The sequence below is a fragment of the Sapajus apella genome, unplaced genomic scaffold (genome assembly GCF_009761245.1).
Source record: "Sapajus apella isolate SASKATOON/1434 unplaced genomic scaffold, GSC_monkey_1.0 scaffold6, whole genome shotgun sequence".
Lineage (NCBI taxonomy): Eukaryota > Metazoa > Chordata > Mammalia > Primates > Cebidae > Sapajus > Sapajus apella.
In genome coordinates, this window is record NW_022436946.1 from 73,197,584 (window position 1) to 73,224,830 (window position 27,247).

Here is a 27,247-nt window from a genome sequence, read left to right on the forward strand (position 1 = left end):
TTGGGATTACAGGCACGCGCCACCATGCCCAGCTAATTTTTTGTAGTTTTAGTAGAGACGGGGTTTCACCATGTTGATCAGGATGGTCTTGATCTCTTTGTTTGTTTGTTTGTTTTTTGAGACGGAGTCTCGCTCTTGTTACCCAGGCTGGAGTGCAATGGCGCGATCTCGGCTCACCGCAACCTCCGCCTCCTGGGTTCAGGCAATTCTCCTGCCTCAGCCTCCTGAGTGGCTGGGATTACAGGCACGTGCCACCATGCCCAGCTAATTTTTTGTATTTTTAGTAGAGACAGGGTTTCACCATGTTGACCAGGATTGTCTCGATCTCTTGACCTCGTGATCCACCCACCTCGGCCTTCCAAAGTGCTGGGATTACCGGCGTGAGCCACCGCGCCCGGCCCTACCACTGTTCTTCATAATAGACCCCAGGGTATACTGCTCTAACGTTAGATTTTTGATCCAACTGTGGATGAAAATTTCTTTCCTTAAAAAAAAAAGAACTACAACTGGTCGGGCAGAATCACTCACATTTGTAATCTCAACCCTTTGGGAGGCCAAGATGGGAGGATTTCTTGAGATCAAGAGCTTGAGACCAGCCTGAACAACATGGTAAGATCAAGAAGAAGAAGAAGAAGGAGAAGGAGGAGGAAAAAGAGAAGGAGGAGGGAGAAAAGGAAGATGAGGAGGAGAAGGAAGAAGAAATAAGACAAACCAGTGACACAAAAACCTGTGAGAGAAAAAAAGCCTTAATTCAGCCTCTTCTAATAGTCCCATAGCTGTTTTATAGGTTAAATAGAGGTTGTTCAGCCTCCAGTGATACAGGTAGACAGATAGTAAGGGATATCTTGCTCATTCCACATAAAGAAATCTCCATCCCTCATTTGAGGTTTCTCAGTTAAGAGACACATTTTTTTTTTACTTTTCTTTTCTTTTTTTGAGACGGAATCTTGCTCTGTACCCCAGGCTGGAGTGCAATGGCATGAGCTCAGCTCACTGCAACCTCTGCCTCCTGGGTTCAAATGATTCTCTTGCCTCAGCCTCCTGAGTAGCTGGATTACAGGCATGTGTCACCATGCCCGGCAAATTTCTGTTTTTAGTAGAGATGGGTTCACCATGTTGGTTAGGCTGGTCTGGAACTCCTAACCTCATGACCTGCCCTCCTTGAACTCCCAAAGTGCTGGCATTACAAGCATGAGCCACTGCACCCAGCACATTTCTTTTCTAATAGGCTGACAACTAAAATGGGCACATTCTTCAAAGGAGGCCATTGCTCACTAGACAGAGACACACATCTAATAGCCACTATTAATTTAAAATTGCTGGCCTAATAACACCTGCAATATCTGTTTAACAAAAGTGTATACGCACTCAGCATTGTAAAGAACTTTAGTTAATACATCTCTATATAGGTAATTTCCATATATATATTTCTATTCTTTTTTTTGAGATAGGGTCTTGTTCTTTCACCCTGGATGGAGTGCAGTGACATGATCACTGCAACCTCTGCCTCCTGGGCTCAAGCGATCCTCCCACCTCAGCCTCCTGAGTAGTGGGATTACAGGCACATGCCACCATACCCAGTTAATTTTTTTGACTGTTTGTTTGTTTGTTTTGTAGAGATGAGGTTTAACCATGTTGCCCAGGCTGGTCTCTAACTCCTGGATTCAAGTTATCTGCCTGCCTCGGCCTCTCAAAGTAATGGGATTATAGGTTTGAGCCACCATGCCCAGACAACAGATTTATATTTCTAATTCAAGTTTACATATTCATTCTTTCTCTTGTTTATCTATTCAATCAAAATTTCTTGAGCATGTCTTATGTGTCAGGTGTTACTCTAGGGGGCAAACAAGACAAACATGGCAGCTACCCTCATGGAATTTGCATTAACAAAAGTAGGCAGACATTCGAAAAATTATAAGTTGGTTAGGTGTTATAAAAGAAAACTGGGCCAGGCATGATGGCTCATACCTGTAATCCCAGCATTTTGGGAGACTGAGGCAGGAGGATCACTTGACCCCAGCAGTTCAAGACCAGCTTGGGCAACATAGAGGACACAGCATATGCAAGGAATGTTAGATAATGGGAGAGACTGACTAGAGATGAACTTATCAAGGAGGTCAGGTATTGGTTGAGTCCCATCATTCTCATCCCAACGTCTTGCTTGTAAGAAGTTTGATTGCACGTCTATTTGCACAGAAGGCTATTGGCAGGCCTTCCAAAAAGAGCTGAGCAGTTTTACCTTGATCCTGGATCTGACCCTCAATTGGGAAACTGGGTTTTGAGAGCACACAGAGAATGAGTGCTGTATTGCTATTACAGCCACTTTAACTATGAGATGGGAATGGTTTAAGATGTGATGAAATAGGAGGAAGAGTTAGCTAATGGAGTTAGAAAAACAGAAATAATCACAGCTAGGAGAACCTGAAAAATGTGGTTTCCTGGGAGCCAAATACCTGCCAAGATCACACTTGAGCCCATGGAGTTTCCTACTTATTGGAATGCCTTCTGCTTTTCTCTGGCTGAAACGTTAGTACCCCAAGTTTTACTATCAAAGACAGGATAATGACAGCAATATTTATTGATTAAACACAGAAAGCACTGACAGTCTTCCCAAATGAAGTGATACAGCATATACCATAGTTCTTATATTTCTTTTTGTGCTTTATTACATGCATGTATTGAGTCTATGTATCTGTAACTTTACTTCTACTATTTCAGTTAATCTTCAGAACAATTTGTATGGTTGGTATTAACCCATTTATGCCTAGTGTTCCATTATCAGAATGCTAAGCTTGCGGGAGTTATATCCTGCTGCTCAAGGTCATCGCCAAGTTCTGATTTTTCACAAAAAAATACTGCAAACTCCGGCATAAATAGGTTAATATCCCTCCCTCTTTCCTGTACTGGTGAAAAAATTGTGAATCAGAGAGTCTTAGTGATTGGCCAGAGATTACATAGAAAGTGACAGAGTCAGAATTCAGATTTGATTATGTCTGACTCCAAAGCCTATGTTGTAGCCACTCCAACCCACTGCCTCTAACAGTATAGAGGCATAGTATTCTTAAAAATATATTTTTAGAAGTTTTAACAAGTTAAGCTTAGAATTAGAAGCAGTGATGTTTTCAATAAATTAATCTCAGACAGTCCAGTTAAGGGCAAGGAATTTGAAAATGGCATTTTATATTGAAAATATCCTGGAAAGTTTCCATTACTCTATGGTTCTACGACATTATTTCAATTGGTTCAACTTTTAGTAAAAAGAGAACATGGACAATAAAATGCTTTTTTCTACAGGAAGGTCCACATTTAGTGATGCTGTTACAGTATTACTCATGCAAATCAGTAGGACTTAAAGATAATATTTTCCCCCTATTTCAGGGATAAAGTAATAATGATTTTTGGAGGCTATGCATTTAGTTTAGAGATGCTAAGACACAATCATGCTTTATAAAAGTAAGTTCTATGAAAAAATCTTAATGACATGATCAGAGCCATTTCTGTAATACTTATCTCACACTGTATTTAACTCTTAATCGCTTCCATTGTGCTTTACAAACGTATGTCCAAATATTTCTTGCACATAAGCTTTCAGTCAGTGACAAATAAAAAAAACCCCACAAATATTTCTTCCACAATGCAATGTGAGACTATTAAATTCTATTTACTTGGCTAACAGCTAATCTAGTCATAAATATGAAATTAATCAGTCAGAATAGTAAAGGAGTGAAATATATTGAAAGAAGAAAAGATATTATACTTAAATAAGTACATGTCATTGGCTGTTCATAACTTGATTTCCTTATAAGCCTATTAATTACTAAAATATAGTATTACACTAACATGGTAAATATGATTATAATTTAAATTATTTTTATGGGTGTATAAAAAGAACCATTAAAATTAGTACAAGTTAACTGACCAACCCAAGAATTGTAAATAGTTACTTTGGCATATTTATATTCCTATTTTTTACAGGTATGCATAAACACCAAAGAGAAAATGTATTTCACAATGTGAAACATAATTCCTGTGGCTGCCACATTTTCATATTGATTGTCATACAGCTTTTCTTCCTACCTAGTTCTTGATTTTAAAAAATTGTTTAAATAAAAAAATACTGTGCCAGATCTGATGTGAACTAAAATCAGTTTCTGTAAATCAGCTTTTGAAAGCCCATCCTACTTTGTCTCTTCCAGATAGTTGTGTAGTTTATGTTAAGGGTTTAAAATCAGAAAACCCAAAGCTGCTTCATTTCTGAGCCTTTACTATCATTTAAAGTAAATTTATTTCCTGAGATCATATGATGCAGAGGTGGAGTGCAAGAATTTTGGAGGCTTTCTGGCTGAGTTTGAAATCCAGCATTGCCGCTTACTGACTCTGGAATCTGGGGCAGGTTACATAATTTCCCTGTATCTCATTTTCCTCATGGTGATGATAGTAGCAATATATATCTCATAGGGTCACTCTGAGAGTGAAGCAAATACTAGCACCAACGATACAGAAGATAAATATAAAAAATATTATATTAGTCATTATAAATAGTCATTATAATGACTATATGTAATATAGTCATTAATATAATGTAATTATAAATAATGACCATATAATATATATTTTATATAAATTTTATATGTATAATATAAAGTATATATTATAAAATATTCATTATTATATAATAATTACTATATGAATTATATAAATAGCCATTATACAACCCAAGTTTTACTTAATGGCTACTGTATTAAAGTATAATACACATGCAGAAAGATACTCAGAAGTGTTCAGCTCACTAAAATTTCATAAGGTAAGCTAAACAATCCTGTAGAGCAAGCACACAAATTATAAAAGAGAAACTAGTTCACTCAAAGCCCTCTTCATGTCCCCTTCTAGCCACTACCTCTAAAGGTAACTAATATTTTGACTTCCTGTTAGTTTCATTAATGGCTATTTTTTTAAACATTGATATAGCAATTGATAAAGGATTTATTGTAGTAGCATGTTGTTTTTATTTAATATCAATACTTAAATCTGCAGATTACTCTTTTAACATCTAGTTATATTTTGTTTTCTAGGCTAAAAAAGCTCCTTGAACAAGAAAAGGCTTACCAAGCCCGCAAAGAAAAGGAAAATGCTAAACGGCTCAATAAACTAAGAGATGAGCTTGTCAAACTCAAGTCCTTTGCACTCATGTTGGTGGATGAAAGACAAATGCATATTGAGCAACTTGGCCTGCAAAGCCAGAAAGTACAGGATCTTACTCAGAAGCTGAGGGAAGAAGAAGAAAAACTCAAAGCCATTACTTCTAAATCCAAAGAAGACAGACAGAAACTGCTCAAGTTAGAAGTGGACTTTGAACACAAGGCTTCCAGGTTTTCTCAAGAACATGAAGAGATGAACGCTAAACTGGCTAATCAAGAGTCTCACAATAGGCAACTTAGGCTCAAGCTGGTTGGCTTAACCCAAAGAATCGAGGAGCTGGAAGAGACCAACAAAAGTCTACAGAAGGCAGAGGAAGAACTTCAGGAATTAAGAGATAAAATTGCCAAAGGTGAATGCGGAAACTCTAGCCTCATGGCAGAAGTGGAAAATCTTCGAAAGCGTGTGCTTGAGATGGAAGGTAAAGATGAGGAGATAACTAAAACTGAATCCCAGTGTAGGGAACTGAGGAAGAAGCTGCAAGAGGAAGAACACCACAGTAAGGAGCTCAAACTTGAAGTTGAGAAGCTACAGAAGAGAATGTCTGAACTGGAGAAATTGGAAGAAGCATTTAGCAAGAGTAAATCTGAGTGCACCCAGCTACATTTAAATCTGGAGAAAGAAAAGAACTTAACCAAAGACCTGCTAAATGAATTGGAGGTGGTCAAGAGTCGAGTTAAAGAATTGGAATGTTCTGAAAGTAGATTGGAAAAGGCTGAATTAAGCCTAAAAGATGATCTTACAAAGTTGAAGTCATTTACTGTGATGCTGGTTGATGAAAGGAAAAATATGATGGAAAAAATAAAGCAAGAAGAGAGAAAAGTGGATGGACTCAATAAAAATTTTAAGGTGGAACAAGGAAAAGTTATGGATGTAACTGAAAAACTAATTGAAGAAAGTAAGAAGCTTTTAAAACTAAAATCTGAAATGGAGGAAAAAGTATGCAACTTGACAAGAGAAAGAGATGAGTTGATAGGCAAATTGAAAAGTGAAGAAGAAAAATCCTCTGAATTAAGCTGTAGTGTTGACTTACTAAAGAAGAGACTTGATGGTATAGAGGAAGTGGAAAGAGAAATAACAAGAGGAAGGTCACGAAAAGGGTCTGAGCTCACCTGCCCAGAAGATAATAAGATTAAGGAACTAACACTTGAAATTGAGAGACTGAAGAAACGTCTCCAACAATTGGAGGTGGTCGAAGGGGATTTGATGAAGACAGAAGATGAGTATGATCAGCTGGAACAAAAATTTAGAACTGAGCAGGATAAGGCCAACTTCCTCTCTCAACAACTAGAGGAGATCAAGCACCAAATTGCCAAGAATAAAGCAATAGAGAAAGGTGAGGTTGTGAGCCAGGAAGCTGAACTGAGACACAGATTTCGGCTGGAAGAAGCTAAAAGCCGAGACTTAAAAGCTGAAGTACAAGCTCTTAAAGAGAAGATTCACGAATTAATGAACAAAGAAGATCAGCTTTCTCAGCTCCAGGTAGATTATTCTGTACTTCAACAAAGATTTATGGAAGAAGAAAATAAGAACAAAAACATGGGGCAGGAGGTCCTCAATCTGACCAAAGAGTTAGAGCTTTCCAAGCGCTACAGCAGAGCTCTTAGGCCCAGTGTGAATGGAAGAAGAATGGTGGATGTTCCTGTGACATCAACTGGAGTCCAGACTGATGCAGTCAGCAGTGAAGCAACAGAGGAAGAAACGCCAGCTGTATTCATACGGAAATCCTTCCAGGAAGAAAATCATATCATGAGCAATCTTCGGCAGGTGGGATTGAAAAAACCTATGGAACGATCCTCTGTTCTAGACAGGTATCCTCCAGCAGCAAATGAGCTCACTATGAGAAAGTCTTGGATTCCATGGATGAGAAAGAGGGAAAATGGCCCCTCAATCACTCAAGACAAAGGGACCCGAACAAATTCCAGTCCAGGGCACCCAGGAGAGGTAGTCCTTTCACCAAAGCAGGGCCAGCCTCTGCATATTCGAGTGACACCAGACCACGAGAACAGTACCGCGACTTTGGAGATAACAAGCCCGACATCTGAAGAATTTTTTTCTAGTACCACCGTCATTCCTACCTTAGGGAATCAGAAACCAAGAATAACCATTATTCCATCACCAAATGTGATGTCTCAAAAACAAAAAAGTGGAGATACTACTCTTGGCCCAGAACGAGCCATGTCCCCAGTCACAATTACTACATTTTCCAGAGAGAAGACCCCAGAAAACGGAAGAGGCGTGTTTGCGGACAGGCCCACATCCCCTATTCAGATAATGACAGTGTCTACTTCAGCAGCGCCAGCTGAGATTGCAGTTTCTCCCGAATCCCAGGAAATGCCCATGGGACGGACTATCCTCAAAGTCACCCCAGAAAAACAGACTGTTCCAACTCCAGTACGGAAATACAACTCCAATGCCAACATCATAACCACAGAGGACAATAAAATTCACATTCACTTAGGATCTCAGTTTAAACGGTCTCCTGGCACTTCAGGAGAAGGAGTCAGTCCAGTTATTACTGTCCGACCAGTAAACGTGACAGCTGAAAAAGAGGTTTCCACCGGCACTGTCCTTCGCTCTCCCAGGAACCATCTCTCCTCTCGGCCTGGTGCGAGCAAAGTGACGAGCACTATCACCATAACACCGGTCACAACGTCATCTGCTCGAGGAACCCAGTCAGTGGTGAGTACAAGAGGCTCCAAAGGGGAGGCCCGTGGAGAGAGGGAGACGTGAGTAGTGGGACTACCCCAACACCGCAGTAAAACGTAGCCACATGCCTCTCATGCTGCTGGAATCCACCAACCGATGCTTACCAGAGGACCATCCACACTGAGAACTGAATGTAAGAAGTGGCCTAGTAGTTTGATAAATTGGGCTAACTTTGAGGGAAAACTTCACCTATTCATGTACGTTATGGAGATTGCTATAAAATACTTGCAAAAGTGGCCTCTTTGAAATGGTAGCCTATAGTAATCAGAAGGTTTAAAATTTCATTTTAATGTTTAAGGTACTTTTGGAGTTGGGGGGAAATGCTCTATATGCAAGAAGAATTAAAATTGTTCCTAGATTATGTTTCTATAAACGAAAATATTCTATATGTGGTTATGTATGGCTACAGTCATATTTTATCCTAAAACAAGATGAGAAGATTTTAATATCAAAAACTTTTTTAAAAGTAAAAAAGAAGTGAGTTTACATGTCTAAAAACAGTATTTTATTTAATCCTATCTTGCAGAGAGCAAGTTCTTCATAAATATTTATTTAATAATTAGCTGGGGCCGGGCACACTGGCTCATGCCTGTAATCCCAGCACGTAGGAAGCCGAGGTGAATGAATTACCTGAGGTTAAGAGTTCAAGACCTGGCCAACAAGGTGAAACCCCATCTCTACTAAAAAATACAAAAATTAGCCTGGTTTGGTGGCGAATGCCTGTAATCCCAGCTACTTGGGAGGCTGAGATAGGAGAATCGCTTGAGCCCAGGAGGCAGAGGTTGCAGTAAGTTGAGATCATGCCATTGCACTCCAGCCTGGATAACAGAGCGAGACTTTGTCTTAAAAAAAAAAAAAAAATTACTGGCTGGAAGGCTAAATGAATGATTACTGAAAAGCATGCCCAAAGCCCAAAAATGAGAACTTAAATTCTACCAGCCTGGTGTACAGGATAAAACCTCATCTCTACTAAAAATGCACACACACACACACACACACACACAAATTAGCTGGGCATGGAGATGCATACCTGTAATCCTAGCTGCTTGGGAGGCTGAGGCAGAAGAATCGCTTGAACCCAGGAGGTGGAAGTTGCAGTGAGCCAGTACCACACTGCTGCACTCCAGTCAGGGTTACAGAGTGAGGCCCTGTCTCAAAAAGGTACATACATACATACATAATAAATTCTACCTTTCAAAATACTTCCAGTGATTGTCTTCATTTGTTGGTGGCAAATTGGTCAATGTAATTACAGAAGAGCTTGTACTGTTTAGATGCTAACGTAAGCTAATAGACTAGAAATCATGATTTCTAGACTCTGAACAAATTCTACAACATAAAATCTTTTAAGAAAGACGGGAAGCTCATAATTTAAATATAGATACTGTGGGTTTTTTCCCTTTATTTTTAATATGATTTTCTTTAATTTTCTATGCACAAACATAGACCTGAGGCAGGCTTCAAAGTGTGAATTACTAATTGCTTTGCCAGTAAAGCTTTTACTTACTGACTCCTCGTGAGCCAAATGGCATTCGGAATTGTTTACTGTTCTCAGGTAATTCAGTACTGCTTTTTAGGTAATATAGAGCACAGCTTGGTTGTGTAGGGTCTTGCTTCTTTCTGCTGCATTTTATAAAAAGATATTGGAGGTGTAAATCATTGTAACTTAGAGCATATTTTGTACCATAACATTTTCTTACCATTTTTAAGAGTCAGATCAAGATAGCCCTACCCTCTGTATTAACATTTTTGACTGCTGATTGAACCTCACACACGAGTAACATGTTAAAACAACTGTCTAAGACTTCTAAGTTCTGAATGGTCCACCTATTTTAAGTATATCAGATCTCATAAAATCAAGGACAACAAAAGGTTTGGAACACTTCTCTTAGAATTTAAACAGTGAGGCTGGTTCATTTGTACATTTATTCATTCAATATTTGTTGAGTGTCAGCTACACTTTAGTCATGGGTCAGGTGCTGGCATGCCAAGAGGACTGTAGATGTTCTTGACTTAGTGGGATAGACAAGATTTTAACCAACTTAGTGGTTCTATAAAAGAGGTATGTACAAAGGAGCCAATGAGAAAGCTTCGCAGAGGTGGAGGTTCCACAGATAAAGAGGGATTTTCAAGAAGGAAAAGGGAAGGAGTACGTAAACAGAACAGCACGTGCAAAGGCACGACAGTATGAAGGAGCCTGGCATGCCTGGGGAATGGTGAGCAGTCCCATTGTGCTGCTACCAGTTGCACATGGAGCAAAAAATGCAAGAGCAGAAAATAGGCAAGCAAACTCAGGTTGGATATTAAAGGGAGGCATATGTCTTATTATGAAATTGATACTTATAGAATAGATAAAAGGAGCCACTGAAAGGGTAATGATCTTGAGAAAAACATATTGCTTATGTTTTAGAAAGGTGTGTGGAAAACAGTTTAAAAGATAACTTGGAAGGGATGGGGATGCTGTTGCAATTCTCTATACTAATGATGGGGCAGGCTTGAACTATGGTAGTGAAAATGAGGACAGAGATATAGTGAAGACAGAATCGAAATGATTTCATGAGAAATTGAGTAGAGAGGGTGGCTCGTGGTTTTCTGATTTGGCTGTCTGGGAGAATGAGAAACTTTATGAGGACTAGCTGTTTAGGAGAGAGAAGAGGAAAAGTAATGTTTGGGGCATGTTATATTTGAGATGTCTGGGGAACACTGGAAATGTCCAGTGAGTAGTTGTGAATAAGGATTTGCATTTCTAGAGAGCATTGAAGCCTAGGGGTCCCAGGGTTTGAACACATGGGGTAATAACTAAGGCGATTCCTAGGGTGAATGCTAAACATTAAAAGGAGGCTGAGAATGGAACATGGTGACACTCACATTTAGAAGGCAGGCAGAGTAGAGAACAAGGAGCCAGCAAGAGACTGAAAACGGGTCATCAGATATGAGAGGTGAATTGAGCCAGTCCTAAGAAATCACAGCAAGAGAGCACTTTAAAAAGGAGAATGTGGTCAGCAGTGACAATAACATGCCAAAACCTGAGGTCTTTAGGAGGTGAAGAGAGAGTGGCTTCATCTGAAGTGGAAGAAAGGAGGGAATGTAGAGGTAATCTGGGAGCAGTAGGAGTAAAGTTGCCTGAGTTGTTGCCTGGTGGTCTATATTTATTTCCTCTGTGAAACTGGAGTTAAGGCCATCTTCAGTAAGGGCAGAGGAAGTAAGTTAGTGCTCAGAAGAGAAGAAGTTTCAAGCAAAGTTGTTTTAAGAGAAGGGAAGGGGAGATAATCAGAGTGGATTAGATACCAACTCCAAGTTTCTCACAATTATTTTATCTGGGAAAGGTCATCTGTGGGTGTTCCTGTGTGGCAGGAGTCCCGCTAATATTCAGATTGATGGCATATCCAGAGGAAACTCACGAACATCTCCCTTGTATCTATGTATTTTCTCTCTTACAGTCAGGACAAGACGGGTCATCCCAGCGGCCTACACCCACCCGCATTCCTATGTCAAAAGGTATGAAAGCAGGAAAGCCAGTAGTGGCAGCCCCAGGAGCAGGAAATCTGACCAAATTCGAGCCTCGAGCTGAGACTCAGTCTATGAAAATAGAGCTGAAGAAATCTGCAGCCAGCAGCGCCACCTCTCTCGGAGGGGGGAAGGGCTGAGGGCAGTGGCTAAGGGGGTATGTTGTGCAGATGCTATTGCTGCCGTGAAAGTGAACCTTCATCTGTTTGTGCCAATTCTTTATATGTACTAATTTAAGTTTTAAAGATTGTGTTTATAAAATAACCAACTAATAACCATGTGTCTTTCCTATTTTGGGCATTTGTTTTGATGCTGGGGAACACAATTAATTAGCAAAACTGTTGCTTGCTGTGTAGAAGCCAGGGCCTCAGGCAGGGCCTGCTTTCTAGTTCCAGCTTTCCTTCTAGGAAGTGGACCTATCAATAGACTGACCCATCTGAGCCTGTTTCCTCATCAATTAGATGTGGGGACTCAATCACATGCTCTCTAAGCCTGGCTCCCATATTTCCTAATTGCAAGCCAAATTTAGTGTACCTTGTTCCATAACAATTTTTTATTTAAAAAAAATTCTATTTTGAAGTAAGATATACTTTAACAATTGTCATTTGCCTCTATCACATCATGAATTTGCTTTATGTGCTGGAAAAAAAAACATCGCATAGCTATCACAGGGCCTGGACCTCTAAAATTTTGCAAAAACAAAAGCTTCTAAGATGATTTCAGGAAATAATATGAATGTGTAATAAAATGGAAATGAAATATGGAATCCTAAGAACAGAGTTTTACTTATTTCTGTGTGTCTGTGTGTACTGTAGAAGTTTTAACCCCTCCATAAGATTCTCAGAATTTCTTAGACAGTAATTTTAGAATCACTAATGTCAGACTCATGCTCTATTCAAGTGTGCAATTGATTTAAATTGTGGAATAGTTTGAAAAGAGCTGCCAAATGGCCTTTTATAGCTCAACAGAGATTGTGATGAATAGAAAATAGCAGAAAGTAAGTTCTGATACATTAATGCCAAGGGAAAAAATGACATCATGCATATCTTAATTGAATTCAAATATTTTTCTTAATTAAGTATAGACTTGCAAGCGTAAAACCAGTTCATGATTTGGGTGTGTATGTGTGTGTGTGTTTTTGTGTGTGTGGTGTGGAGAAGTGGATTATTTCTGTCAGTTTTACTCTTGTTTGAATCAGTTTCTTTCATTTTTAGGCATGTTTTAATAAGCATGAAGCAGAGTGTGAATGCAAAATGCCAGGTGTATTTGTGAGATTAACCATGTTAAAGTGGGCCTTGTGCTTCATAGCCCTACATAACCACAAATGAGTTCAAGGCTAGTAACCCACAGCTTAGCACACAAGATCTCATATAGGCCGCACCTTTGCTGACATCTTTTAGCCAACTGAGCGAACTTTACAAAAATACAATAGCAAAACGTCATAGATTTTTATTTTTCCATCTTTGAATTGTGAGTGTTCCAAAATTATACGGATAACACTACTCAGGAGGCTGAGCCGAAGAATTGCTTGAACGCAGGAGGCAGAGGTTTCAGTGGCCCAAGATCACACTACTGCACTCCAGCCTGGGCAATAGAGTAAGACTCTGTCTCAAAAAATGAAAAAGGAAAAAAAAACGTTGAGGAGCCATGTTAAAAACCTGCCATAGTAATGAGATTTCAAGGTCAAAGGAGAGAGACTGAGAAAAAGCACTTTATGATTTTAGATAAATTTGAAAAAGAGAGCTTGTCATTTGGAATACCAACTTGTATTTTTTTAAAAGGCGATTTTTCCTTTTTCATAAACTGAACATTCAACCCTTTCAAAAAAGACATTCACTGTTTTTACTAATGTGTACCTGACATTTGTGAAGTATTTAGTGTTACTGTACCATAGCATATTGTATTTGAGCAAATGAGGGTGTCAGAAGAACAAAACACTGCATTCCTTTTTACTCCACCTGCCATTCTTCAGTGACTTTTACCATAATCTTATTGCCACTTGCTGCTGTTTTTGCTTTTACTTTCTCATATCTTGCTTATGGTGTTTCTTCCTGGAAACGCTATCTACAGGAGAGTGCTCTGAAGGCTTAACAGTGCATGTACAGGACGTTTACACATCTAGATCTTGGAATAGAGCCACCCAGAAAGTACAACTGCTACAAAAACTTGGCAGAACAACACAGATTTGCTTTTCAGAAATGATAAAGGACAACTACCATGGCAGTTTTTCTTTGTAATTTTAAAGCCACTCTGTATTTATTGGATAGCTTTGCTTTAAGCCACATATTAGAAATAAAATCCACTGGGGATAGGAGGTGGAGGACTAAATATACCACAACTCCAACTTCCATTTGTGAAGACAGTACTTTTAAGATGCAATTTAATGTGCTTCTGTAGGGGTGAATGGGCCTAAAAGTTTGCAATATTTTCTCTGTCCTGAAACGTACTGCATAGTAAAATAAAAGGGGTCTCACCTTGGCTGATGTGTGCAGCTGCTGCTCAGGCCCCACCCTGAAATCTCAGGAAGGTGAGTGACTGGGGGTGGAAGGGTGTGCCATTTCCATAGATTTCAGTGTGATGGTGCCCTCCAGAGATGTACAGGACATGATCTACAAAGCTACAGAGGAGACCCTGGTCTTCACTGTCTGAGAATAATTGTAATGTGTGGACTATTTCAGCACACTATGGTGGGTGACCACCTGACATGCATGATTCCAGAGATGTTTCAGTATGGGACACAGCCTCAAGAGTGTTTATCGTTTTTTTTTTTAACATATGAGCTATATATCTAGTCATCTCCTTAAAAGTTATTCAGTTTCTACTGGTGTTTTAATTGTATTTCCAGTGAGGACTGGTTGATGAGCGGCAATCGAGCTCTCGAGAGAGATTTTAGGGTATTCATCAAGGGTGTACCCAGAGCTCTTACTTGAATGTCTTCAAGAAAGAAGTGAAAAATAGCTTTCATGTGTAGTATGGGAAGAGTATAATTTCAGACACATGAAAACAAGTCTAAGAATATAAAATGTAAAATAGTTGAATTTCTCATTCCCCAGATTCAGAATACTGGTGAAAAAGAGTGAGACTTTTCTTGTTGGGAAAAACACAGCGTTATAGATATGAAGAGCACATTTATATTGAAGGCTAGAGGGCAGAGAGAGAGAACGAGTTACTCATTACTCAATGAGGAGATGGTCATAGACAGGATTTCCAGGAAATAGGAAGATATTATTCCAGAATTTCCCCAACCTAGATCATGTTTTTTGTTTGTTTGTTTGTTTTTTGTTTTTTGTTTTTTTTTTTTCTGTCTCCTCCAGGGTCTCGTCGTTGGTTATTTCTTTTTTCTCTGGTCTTTCCACTTCTCTTCACTTGCTATTTCCGCAAAGGGTATAAATATACTTTGACCTCTCTCATTTTAGCAAAATTCCTTGTTCATCTGTGCAGTCCTCTATAGCTACTGCCTGGTCTCCTTCTATGCCCAGGTTAGCTACTGACAGAACACTCAACATTTCCTGCCTTCAGTCTCACACTTCCCATTTATCATTAGTCAGTTTTTGTTTTTAATAGACAAATTCATATACATTGTTCAAATATTAGCCAGAGCTAAAAATCAAAGAAAAGAGATGTAGCTTACCACTTCCCTGAGCCCTCAGTTTTTTCCCCCGGAGAAAATCACCTCCAACTCTTAGCTGTTTCTTCTGGCATTTATCTTCATGTTTCTAACTAAGGTGTTTATATTGTGACTTTTTATTTCTAGATTTTAGATCTCTTTTTTTCTTCCCATTATTGTTTTGCTGGTTTCTCACTTATCCCTTCTCCTTCCTTTTTCTCATTCTCCCAATATGATTACATCCTCAACTTTTTGATAAATCAGCAGCCAACATTTATATATTTGTGTGTTTTACAGTGCAAATTTAAATATGGTTATCTGGCTGGGCATGGTAGCTCACACCCGTAATCCCAGCACTTTGGGAGGCTGAGGCAGGTAGATGACCTCAGCTCAGGAGTTTGAGATCAGCTTGGATGACATGGCGCAACCTAGACTCCAGCCTCAAAAATACAAAAAATTAGCTGGCCATTGTGGTGCGTGCCTGTTATCCCAGCTCCTCAGGAGGCTGAGGTAGGAGGATCACTTGAGCCTGGGTGGCAGAGGTTGCAGTAAGAGATGGTACCACTGCACTCCAACCTGGGTCACAAAGTGAGACCCTGTCTCAAAATAAAAATAAATAAATAAATAAATAATAAATAAGACTATCTGCTGAGCCAAGTAGTCTACTAGGATTATGCTCTCTTCCTCTTACCACATTTTTCCCTTCAAAAGAATAATTGTCGTAATTTTTCATCTGCTTAGTTTCCTGTGTATCTATTTTTTTCCCAAATGCACCATTACACTTGCTAAACACCTATCAGTAATTTTTCCAAACACTTAAATACAGCAGTTTCATGTTTTTCTCTGGAGGCCTCCCTAGTTCAGCCCTCTGCTTCCATTTTCAGTCTGGACTGGTTGTTTCTTGGCCTGCTGCACAATTGTTGCCCTTTTGCCTATGTTAAGTTCTCTGATTTCCTGACTACTTATATTTGACTTCTTTTATGTATTGATCCATCATCTATCTATCTGTCTATCCTATCTATCATCTATCCTATTTATCTATCTATCTATCTATCCCTCTATCATCTATCTATCCTCTCTCTCTCTCTCAGTATATCTTCTAATAGTTTTTAAGAGGAAAACTCCTCCAGTAACCTTTCTGGCGCAGGCTATCTGAATTCTGGGAATAGGTCAGGGAGGTAAGATGAGAATCTTCAAGGTATAAACATTTTACTCCCCTGCATTCAGTCTATGCTGCCCATTCTTATGTCTGGGACCATGACTTCTTAGGTCAGTTTTTCCAGAAAACAAACCTCTAATCTCTAGTAAGGGAAAGGGCTGAGTTAGGCTGTGCTCTTTTTCCTCAATAACCAAGACATCTAATCTCCTTTGCTTCTCCTTTCACCTCTCTGCTCTGCCTCAGTTTCCCTTGTTGGCTTCTTATTTGATACATACATAATAAGGATGGATGTTTCCCACATCTCTATCAAAAGCCATGTTCCTGCTCTACAAGCTGGCTCTGGTTATTTTATCTATACCCAGATGCTGATGACTCCCAAACTTCTATCACCAACTGTATATCCAGCTTTATATTGTGTATTTCCAAATCAGCTTGTCTAAAAACCATTCTCAATACTGCCCCATCTTCTCCACATCTTCTCTTGTTATTCTCCATCTCGGCAGGGATATCCTGACCCATTCAGTCTCCCAACCTAGAAACCTGGTAGCCATCTACGCATCTCCTTCTCCTTCTGCCCTCATTCAGCAAGTCCTGCTTATTCTCTTATTCTAACCCACTAACATCTCTAGCAGCTGATTTTTCCTACCGCGGCCCAAATTGAGGGTTTTTAACTACTCTTCACCTGGGTTACTCTGTTACCGTTCTAATTGGTCTTGTAATCTCCAGCCTCAAAACTCTAGGATTCATTTTTCATTCTTGCAGTTTTCCAAAGTGCAAGTTGATTATATTACTCTTGTAATTGAAAACTCTTCAAAAGGTCCTCATTACCCACAGAAAAGAATGCTACATGTATTTGAGGCACTCTGTGACTGGGCTCTGCTTCTCCATTCTTCTGAGCACCTTTCCCTTTCCCCTTGGTGGGACCCCCACACTGCAGGCTGACATAATTGCTTGAATGTCAGGCCATGCCCACCCTTCCTTGACTTGTTCAATTTGTTCCTTCTCCCTGAATTGCCCTTTCTCTTACTTTTCTTTTGGCGGTGTGTTCTTCTCTGTTCAAAACCTATTTTATGAACATTGCTTTATCTAGGAAGATAAACTATTATTTCAGAATCCATCCTGGGGTTTAAGGGCCTGTCCAGTCCTGTACAAAGCTTGGCACTCATTGTAGAAAAACAAAACTGTCAGCTGAAGAATGGCAGAAAGTTGCGCAAGAAAGAACTGTTTCTGATTCGTCTCTTTGCAACATAAACCAGTGAGAATGACATGGAAGGAACTAACAAGTCCTGTGTGAGAACACGAAGGTAATGAGATGGCAGAATTACAGGAAGTCCAGGTACTGTCGCTTTTGGGTGGTGAAAGTTACTTCTATTTCCCTCTAAAGGTACAACAGCAGGTAATGGATGCAAAGCAGCCAGGAGTCCTGGACTGGGGAGTTCTCACCTCAGAAGCCACCATGCCTGTGAAGAAGGGGGCCTGAGAGCTTTCTGTGAAGCATAAACACACAGTACACGCATGAATTACAAATGGCCCTTTCCTCACCCTCTCAGATTCCCCCAGCGGAACACAAAGGCACTTCAAGAACGAGAAAGTTTCAGGAGTTTGTCTCATGCTCTTCAAGTTCATGAAGGACCCTTTTGAAATAGGACAGAGAGGCTCTCATTTTAAAGAACCAAACACCACCAAAAAGCGGGATTTAGGATAGAGTTCAGAGTGAATATCCAGAGAAGAGCTGCTGAAAAAAGGACTTGATAACTGAAAGGACAGAAAACCATGAGGCTGGAGCCATACTCTTTCCTACCACCAAAAGGCTGTGTAACTTTTGACGTATCACCTTACCTTGGCTTATGATTTAACACTGAGCTATAATTTTTTATGATTCTGGCATTCTATCTTACGGTCATAATATGATATGCTTCACTATTGTTTAGCAAGCAGCTTACAACATCCTGCTACAATGCTTTTCCTAAGATTGAATGATTAATCGCTTATCTGGAAAAAGTACTTTTGGCCTTTCTACTTATGCTAATGCTACATGTATGCAAAATCACAGATCTCGTTAGAGCTGAAGTAGACCTTAGAGATCAAGAGGATAATTATCTCTATTACTAAAGAAGACAAACAGCAACAAATCCTTAAAAAAAATCGCCCAAATGTCTAACCATCTTGTTAGGATAAAACGAGGACCAAAAATCTGTTCTTCAGTTTCTCCCTGTACCTTATTTATTATTTCATATGATGAAACTACTTCAAGTGAGTAAAGTGTACATTCATACATAGACTAAAACACTCATAGTCATTGGGTCAAAATAATACTGCCAAATGATACTGAGATGTCTATAAGACATCTATATAGAAACTGTGTGAAAATGTTCTTATAAGACTATTTTGATGAATATTGTCCTCCTTTAAAAGTGAAGTGACCTCAGTTTTCATACATAATGTTATTTTGCATGCTATTCTGTGACCTAGCCATAGACTCAGAACAACCTAGGCATTTAGCATCTGTGTTTAAGAGAGTAGAACCTCAGCATGCTTGGTTCAAATACTTACCTGTTTTTCCAATACTTAGTTTTTATTCATAGTTAATGTTATATATGGGAACTAATTCAAATTTGCTTGTATCTGTAAAACAGCAATCTGTGCTGGAGATAAGAATTAGCTTGCCAAAAAAGAATTGATCAGTTATAACTGTGATTATTGGTGACTTCTGCATTCTGGGGAGGCAAGGGGATAATATGGGCTGATGGTAGAGTGGGAAATGTGCTGGAAGGAAGCAAACAAATTATTAGGTGGTTGAGAACTCCCAAGAGAGTTTGTATCATCTAGTTCAAAAGTTTCCTAGAGCAAATGACAGAACCTATTAGCGGAAGTATTTTTAATTAGCTGAGCTGGAATCCAAAAAAGGAATACAAGTCCAAATCAAGACAGGAAGTTTCTTGAATTTCCTATTTAAAACAGATGTTTTAACAGAATTCTGACTAATTTCTGAATGTGATAATAACAGGATTGAACCCTGAAGCAGTTTATGAAAATGAGAAACTTAAAAGTAAACCATATTTAAGTACTTCTAAAAGGCATATAGAATATAGGACATTTTTGCAGTGGACAAGTCCTTTTGAGGCCAGTAGGTTCAAAGCTGATGTTTGGTACTTGGTGGAGGGAGGAAAACAATAGCATAGCCCTAAGCTGGTATCTCTAGGAAGAGGCCCTCGTGGGTAGGGAGACATAAAACATGGGATGCAGGCTCTACATAGTAGGCAAATTAATGCAAAATCCAGGAAGACATGTTTTTGTTCTGTAACTTGGTGTACAGCTTCCTGTGGATAAAGCATTCCTCCCTTTGCTGATGTAATGTCTTGGTATAAGTTGAACTTCTGGTATATTTTGTCTTTAGTGTGTGAACTTAGAGGCTAGCTATTAAAGTGATGTGGCCTTATTTACTAGAGCAGAATTTTTTTTTTTTAATTTAGAGCTCAAGTGTTCCTTTGTAGTGTTTGGCAGAGTATAAACATGAATTACTTGGGAGGGAGGCATTGGCTTTTTAGGGAGTACATCTTTCCCACTCTACAGCCAAGGAGACCTCCTGGGAGGAAACAATTCTAATTTGTAGTGAGGTTGCCTCACTCTGCACTCAGGAGACATTCTCCCCCAAATTTCTCCCCAAATCCTATCTCATGCACACAGCTTTGCATCTCAAGTCATCTGATTGGCCAGTAGTTTTGGGATACCACCAAGGAGGATGAATATTTAGTAAGGTCGGAAATCAAGTATAATTAGGAATTGATACTATGTTGAACTTCCTTTCCAAGAAGTTATCCAATAGCTAGTGTGCTAAAAGAAATAATAAAAACTACATCATCTCACAATAATGTCATAATAAAAAATAATGTATTTAATGTGTTACCTGAAGTTTTTTTAAGGAAAAAAAACATCAAGGTAACACTGGAGAGAAACATATAGGGGAAAGTGCCTGTAAGTACACTTTGGTGAACCGCTAATGTAAAAAATATATAAAAACTCAGTGTCTCTCATAGTATATGTTCATTGAAATTTAGGGGTTTTTAAATTTCCAATTAGAAAAAAAGGAAATTATGTTAATAAACATCTTCATATTCAACAACCCCAAATTTAAGTGCTTTGCTATTTTGAGTTTGCTGACAGAGGTGGCAATTACCTATGGTCTTTGGTTCCAATCTGCCTGTTAAGTGCTCTACAAATCACTAATGCCAGAAGAGTGATATCTGTAAGAAGGAAAATTATGATAGATGTGCAAAATTATGATGTGTAAGAAGAAAAATTGGCCAGGCGTGGTGGCTCACACCTGTAATCCTAGCACTCTGGGAGGCTGAGGTAGGTGGATCACCTGAGGTCAGGAGTTCAAGACTAGCCTGGCAATCATGGTGAAGCCCCAACTTAAAAAAAAAAAAATTAAAAAAAAGAAGAAAAATTATGAAAAATTATGCCTGATTTTATTGAGACAGTAGGAGATCGATTAAAATTTGCTCACCAACTCTGTAACTTCAATAAAATTTATAACATTATTTTACTATATATAAAAAGACAGGAAGAGACATGGAAATTCAAGTCTCTCTATTTTTACACAAATAATGGCATTAATCCCCAAAGCACTAATTTTTAAAATTTTTTTTTTTTTTTTTTTTTTTTTGCTGGCAGCATGGTCTCCATGTGTCTCAGACGGTTTTGCTATATAATGAGTTACTTCAAAATGTAATGGCTTAAAGCAATATATATATATTTTTGAGACTGAGTCCTGCTCTTTCGCCTAGGCTGGAGTGCAGTGATATGATCTCAGCTCACTGCAGCCTCCACCTTCTGGGTTCAAGCTATTCTCCTGCCTCAGCCTCCAGAGCAACTGGGATTACAGGTGCATGCCACTGTGCCAGGCTAATTTTTGGTACTTTTAGTAGAGATGGGGACCATGTTGGCCAGGCTGGTCTTGAACTCCTGACCTCAAGTGATCACCTGCCTCATCATCCCAAAGCGCTGGGATTATAGGCGTGAGCCACAATGCCCGGCCTTAAAGCAACATTTAAAAAATTTCTCACTATTTTGTGTATTGGCTGGATGATTCTTATTTGAGTAAATTCAGCTGAGACTTGGGGAAAACATAGCTAATAAGCAACTATAAATTTAGTAAATCTGTTTAATAAGTTTCAATTAATAGAGCCACTATCATATAGATCTTATCTCACTATCTCTAGAAATAAAATGAAGCATGTCTCCATATAAAACAACATAACCTGGGTTTAATTGTATTATTTTAAATGAAGTTTATGTACATAAATATTAAATACCACCTTTTATTATTAAAGTACAATTTATATAAGATTAACTCTTATTTAGTATTATCAAGTATTTCTGAGACATTTGATTTAATAACATAATCTGATTAATAGCATTAGCATATACAGCATGCATGGATTATGAATTTGCTAATTTAAACACAATAATTAAATGTTATGGTCCAACCAAGACACTGTTTCTTTTGTGTATGGAACCTTATTACTATGATGGAGATTTCCAAATGCTAGAATTAGACAAAGCAACTCTAAGTTGTGCAAAATGCCGGGATTAAGACAAGCAACTCTAAATTGCCGTAATCCTAGCATTTTGTAATTTCCACTGTAGCACACTGAAGGAGAAAGAAGATATTGTAGTAATAAAAAATGTTAACCCTGAAAGGGATTTTTGAGATGCTATTACCCTTACTTTGTACTGCGGAAACAAAGGCAAAAGATTTCTGAATTACTTCCTCAATAAGAACAATTCTGATTTCACTCTTTATCTATGCTTTCTTAAGGGAAGGAAATTGGAGATATTTTATCAGGGAGATTTGAGACCTGGTTCTTTTCACTAGTTGAAACCTACTGCAGAAATTTAAAAAAAAGTAGTGAGAAACATTATTTTAATTTTGGATGCTAATTTTTAACTATATAATATTTAATTAGTATTTAAATTTTGCCTGAAGATTTTGATATATTTTTAGGCATTAAAAATGTTGAAGCTGGAACATTTTTTCAACGAAAAAATAAGATGGCTTTTAAGGGCTTCTGGTATAGTGCAGTATCATATGTATGTCTTAAGAGCTTCATAAAACCTTCATAGGTAAATATTCTTATGTGTATAAGATTATTTCTATATTTCATTTTACTTAGCTTTCTTAGCTACCTCAAATTCAAGCCAAGAGGCTGAGGGAAACAATGAAAATAGCTCCACCTATTGGTCATTATATGGTAAGGTTAATTACACCAAATTAAGAAAACATTTTCTTTTTGGCAGATAGTCATCCACTGTGTGTAATTACTATGAACCTATAAATCTGTGGCATAAATGATTTAATTAATGTTCACTTATATACTAACTATATAAGTAAAAATAAAACTTAAATACTAAGTATTTGAGATTAACGTGAAAATACTGTAATAGGTAGAAATTTCCTCATGTTATTGATAAACACTGACATGAATTTCTGCATTCACAACACGTGCCATATGTTGAAAAAGAAGTATTAATAATAAAAATTTTAAGTGAAGAAACTATTTGAGGTTTGATTTTTTTTCCTCTGCTGTGTATAATCTCATTGATTTAGGAGTCTGTCTTATTTTGATCGTACATGTAGTTCCAGGCCTACCTAGCACAGTATGCAGCCTCAATAAATAGTTCTTCAATGACTGAATGAAGTGATTCACACTGATACATGTTCATGAAGGCATAAAGGTTAATATAAAAAAAAACTAGTAAAATAAATATAAATATTAATTATTCATAATATGCTGGACTGTTGTAATTACTATCTCAATCTAGTTTAAATTTATTTTTATAAGAATAAATTTATATTTTAAAACATACAGAGTTATGCAAAAAGAAGCAGTCAGAGACAAAAGTGAGCCATCTGTATTTATTGACTTCTTGGAAATAATATGTCCTTAATAAAACTCTAATCCACACACACACCAAAAGAAATGTAAGGGGTGTAAATATTGTTCAGAACAGAAAGTTTGGCTGGGAGATTAGAGTTACTTCTAGGAAATAGTCTAGTTTCTCATTATGGGGTTTGTATATAATAATTACTATCTTTGTTTTCAGTTCTTATCTTGGTTAAAACTGATCTACTATTGTCAGAACATTAGATGTAGTTTCTGAGGGCTTTAAGGAATTTCTAGGTAAAGTACATATGCCAATATGAAGATGTTGCCCAAGAACAGTAATGCAGGAGAGTCTATTAGTCTCATGTACCTGTTTTTGTTTGTTTTGTTGCTTAACATCTATGATCTTTTAGAGAAATGATACAGCTTGATTCTCAGTTTCAGTTTAATTGAAAATGCTATGTCTTTTTTTCTCTTTATAGAAAGCATCATCATTCACCAGTTACGAATGAACTCCAGATGAAATGGTAAACCAAGCACATACTGGGTGTGTGTACTTCGTCTGAATCCCTGTTGAATGGATAGCCCTCCATCATGACTAAGGTCCTCCATGCTACTGATCACTACTGGAAATATTTTACTACTTCCAGTGATTTTTTTTTTTAAGTATATAATGTAAAAGCTGAAAATGGCCTTGCTGATAATATGAAAATATACAGCAAGAGCAATTCAATCTTTGTGCCAAAAGAAATTTCCTTCTGCAAAGCTTTCAGGTCCATGGGCACATGCTGTATAACTTATTTTTTATAATACATTTTGTAATGTGATTTTTTTTCCTAAACGGTTTCCTTTTTCATAGTCTCTGGCACATATATCTGCAGAATGCACTGTCAGTTATTCAAAGTATTGGTATTGTTGCATTCAAAATAGTAACCTATAATTATTTTCTCTTTATCAATTTGTTAATTCTGAAAAAAAGAAAGTACAACTATATTTTCTGAGGTAAATTCAAGAGGTAAAGCTTAGAAGCAGGAGATCCTGGAAGAGGTTTTTACTATTGCTTGTACAATGCTATGGTTCTGATCATGATTCAATACTAACAAATAATGCTCTGACTAAAAAGCTTAATTTTAAATACTCAAAATCAGTTTCTAAGTTGTTCATTCTGGTGTTCTGGGCCAATAACCTTGGATGAATTGATTTTTATACAGAAGAAATTCATAAAAGGAGATGCACCAGTTTAACCAAGTAAGGGTAATAAGAACAGCTTTGATTGACAGTTCAATTACATTCTGATTCCATTATTTACTTATATGTATAAGACTTACAATAGGACTGTTATATAAAGATAGTTCTCACAATCTAATCCAATCAAAACTTGAAAATAAAATGTCAGCATCTTTTTTAAAAAAGAAGACTGGGCATGGTGGATCATTCCTGCAATCCCAGCACTTTGGGAGGCCAAGGCAGGAGGATCCCTTAAGCCCAGGAGTTCAAGACCAGTTTGGGCAACACAGTGAGACAAAGAAAAAAAAAAAAAAAATAGCTGGGTGTGGTTGTACATGCCTGTAGTTCTAGCTAGGTGGGAGGATCACTTGAGCCCAGGAGATGCAGGCTGCAGTGAGCCATGATTGTGTTACTGCACTCCAGCCTGGGTGACAGAGTGAGTCCCTGTCTCAAAACAAAGACAAAACCATAAAAAAAAAAAAAAACCCAAAAACCCAGAAAGAGAAAGTAATACAAGACATCTCAGGATAGACAACTTTTTTCCCCTTGATTTTGACAGATTTTCAAAACTACAGGTAGGTTAGAGAATATATTCTTTGAAGATAAAAAGCACAACATGCATTATTCAAATCTCAACATGAGAGCTACTGTTGAATTTAGATTTATGTGAAAATGTGCATCTGAAGTCTTGAAACCCTGGCAATATACTTTTTTTTTTCTTTAAAGACTTAATATGGTCTTTAAAATTTTCAATAAGGTCTTTAAGGATAACTTTAAAGATAAAGTAAGAGTCAACACATCAGTTTCTGAATGTGGAAATCATTTATCATGTAATGTTACTGAAATTAAAGAGAGAATGCTTCTGAGTGTCACAGGGATAACTAAAAGCCACACAAGGAGGACTGCTGGCCATTTCTCTAGTCCACAGGTTGTGCTCAACTTTAGGAGCCCACAGATGGGTGTCCAAATTGAGGCTCTGGAATAGAAAAATTAATGCTGGATTTCCTCCCCTATGTAACCTCGGAAGGATTTAAGGTACACCTTGGGGAATTGGCAAATCATTTCAACATGTATATAAATTATATAACATGTTAAAATTATTTTTAATTTTTTAAAGTAAAAGAAATGTTACAGTAGGCTTGCCCTAGCTTGAATGATTGTGAAAACATCACATAGCCTTCCAGAATTTTGGTTACAAAGAATACTAGAGTGTGTACGTGTGAAAATTTTTAGAATTGTTAATGGGTTTTGTTTTCTGAAAATGTTGACTGTAATGACATTTTCAATTAGAAAAGCATTTTAGTTAGTACTGTTATATTTTTTGACACATAGTTGTTTCCTATTTGCCAATGTTTGTACCTCTGATGGCAAAATTATTCTGATAGATTAGATTAGTATTTGAAGCAAATAACCTTCTCAACTTGTGGGAATTTTATTATACTAACAGTGAAAATGTTAGAGGATAAGATTTTAAATACTTCTTGATTTAAATTAAAATACTATAAGAAATATATGTATATTTGGATTTGAAGGGTTTTTCCCCCTTGATTTATAATGAATTTGGAACTTACAAGAACAATGAGGATGACGGTGCATCAGAGTCATTTAGATAGATGCTGAGCTTTGTCTATCCATGCTATGACTAAGTTCTCTGTTTAAATCCAAATGCAATCTGAGTGACATATGAATAAAATTTTGAAGAGAATATGTAAAATTAACAAAAAAAACCCAGAAAACACTGATCATCTCCTTATGTAATGAATAAAGAAATAAGATCATTAATAGTCACATCTCAACATGTATAGACAACTGAAAAAACTGCCCTCACATGCGATCCTGGCACTATCCTAGGCTCCTATAATTTCTCTATCTTTTATTGTAAATAAGTCTCCAATCATCAATCTAAATGGGAATCATTATAATGAAATAATTGTAACTGTTTTCTGAAATATAATCATAATCAGTGTTTCCAGTTCGAGGTACAATTGAACTAATCCATAATTTTATCCTTTTCTTTTTGATAAGAGAGTGCTTCATGAGGGTATCTTTGGTAGAGATATTTTTTCAAGTATTTTATAAAATATTCAAGTTTGATGAAGATAGTAGATAAATACACCAGCTGTCAGATGCCTGTAATTTTCACAAAATGTGAATAATTCATTGTATTTTAGGATGACCTTAAAAAAATTCATGGTGTGGAATCTCCAGTTTAAGCATTAGTAGAGATACCAACACTACTGAAATAATACACAGCTACTAAAAATCAGTGGCAGAACAAGAATAAGTGGTGCATCAAATAATGTAATGTTTTTGCCTTTTATCCTGTAATAACAAGAAACTGTATATTCTCTAGCTGTTGTATGATACATTCTGTAAATATCTGCTAGGTCCATTTGGTCTATAGGGCAGATTAAGCTGATGTTTCCTGGGAATGAATTAAAAAAAAATAACAAAAGTCGGGTGTGTTCATGAATTTCATGCACAACAAATCTAAAAATAGCAAACGTGCAAAATGGAAATTAAAAAAACACAACTGGCACCTGAGGCATATTTCCTTTTCTTTATCCCCAGTGCCATGCCTCTGCTAAAAATATAAATTACAAAGCAAAGGAAAAAAAAGAAAAAATTGCTGCAATACAGTAAAAATCACTACAATAAAAATTTGTAAAATTGAGTTTATTGGAATTGACTTCAGCCTAGTATCATTAATATTTTTTTCTTAAATTTTCAGCATTTATTCCATAATAATGTGATAATAACTGTGTATTACCTAGGGAAAATGCTGTAGATGCATACATTTGAACAGAAATGTTTATAGATGCCATAACATGATACATTTATTTTCTGGTGTTGTTTTTTGTTTATATTATTTAGGGAAATTTTACCTTATGATCACAGATTTTGTTATTTTAATAATGCCGAACTATATTTATTTAATCTACATTTTGTTTT

General features: G+C 37.3%; 1 protein-coding gene across 6 annotated transcripts in view; it reads left to right on the forward strand.

Moving 5' to 3' along the window:
• Positions 1-24,590, forward strand: part of FILIP1 (filamin A interacting protein 1) — a 239,292-nt gene extending 214,702 nt beyond the window's left edge. For 2 of the 6 annotated variants that reach the window (XM_032275487.1, XM_032275488.1), the window contains exons 5-7: positions 5,073-7,878; positions 11,346-11,403; positions 23,551-24,590. In XM_032275487.1, coding sequence (XP_032131378.1) covers positions 5,073-7,878; positions 11,346-11,403; positions 23,551-23,591 — 2,905 coding nt within the window. In that variant the 3' untranslated portion in view covers positions 23,592-24,590. Of the gene's footprint in view, positions 1-5,072; positions 7,879-11,345; positions 12,185-23,550 lie in introns of those variants that run through there. The other 4 variants (XM_032275484.1, XM_032275486.1, XM_032275485.1 and 1 more) reach the window with 3 other exon arrangements.
• The last annotated feature ends 2,657 nt before the right edge of the window (positions 24,591-27,247 follow it).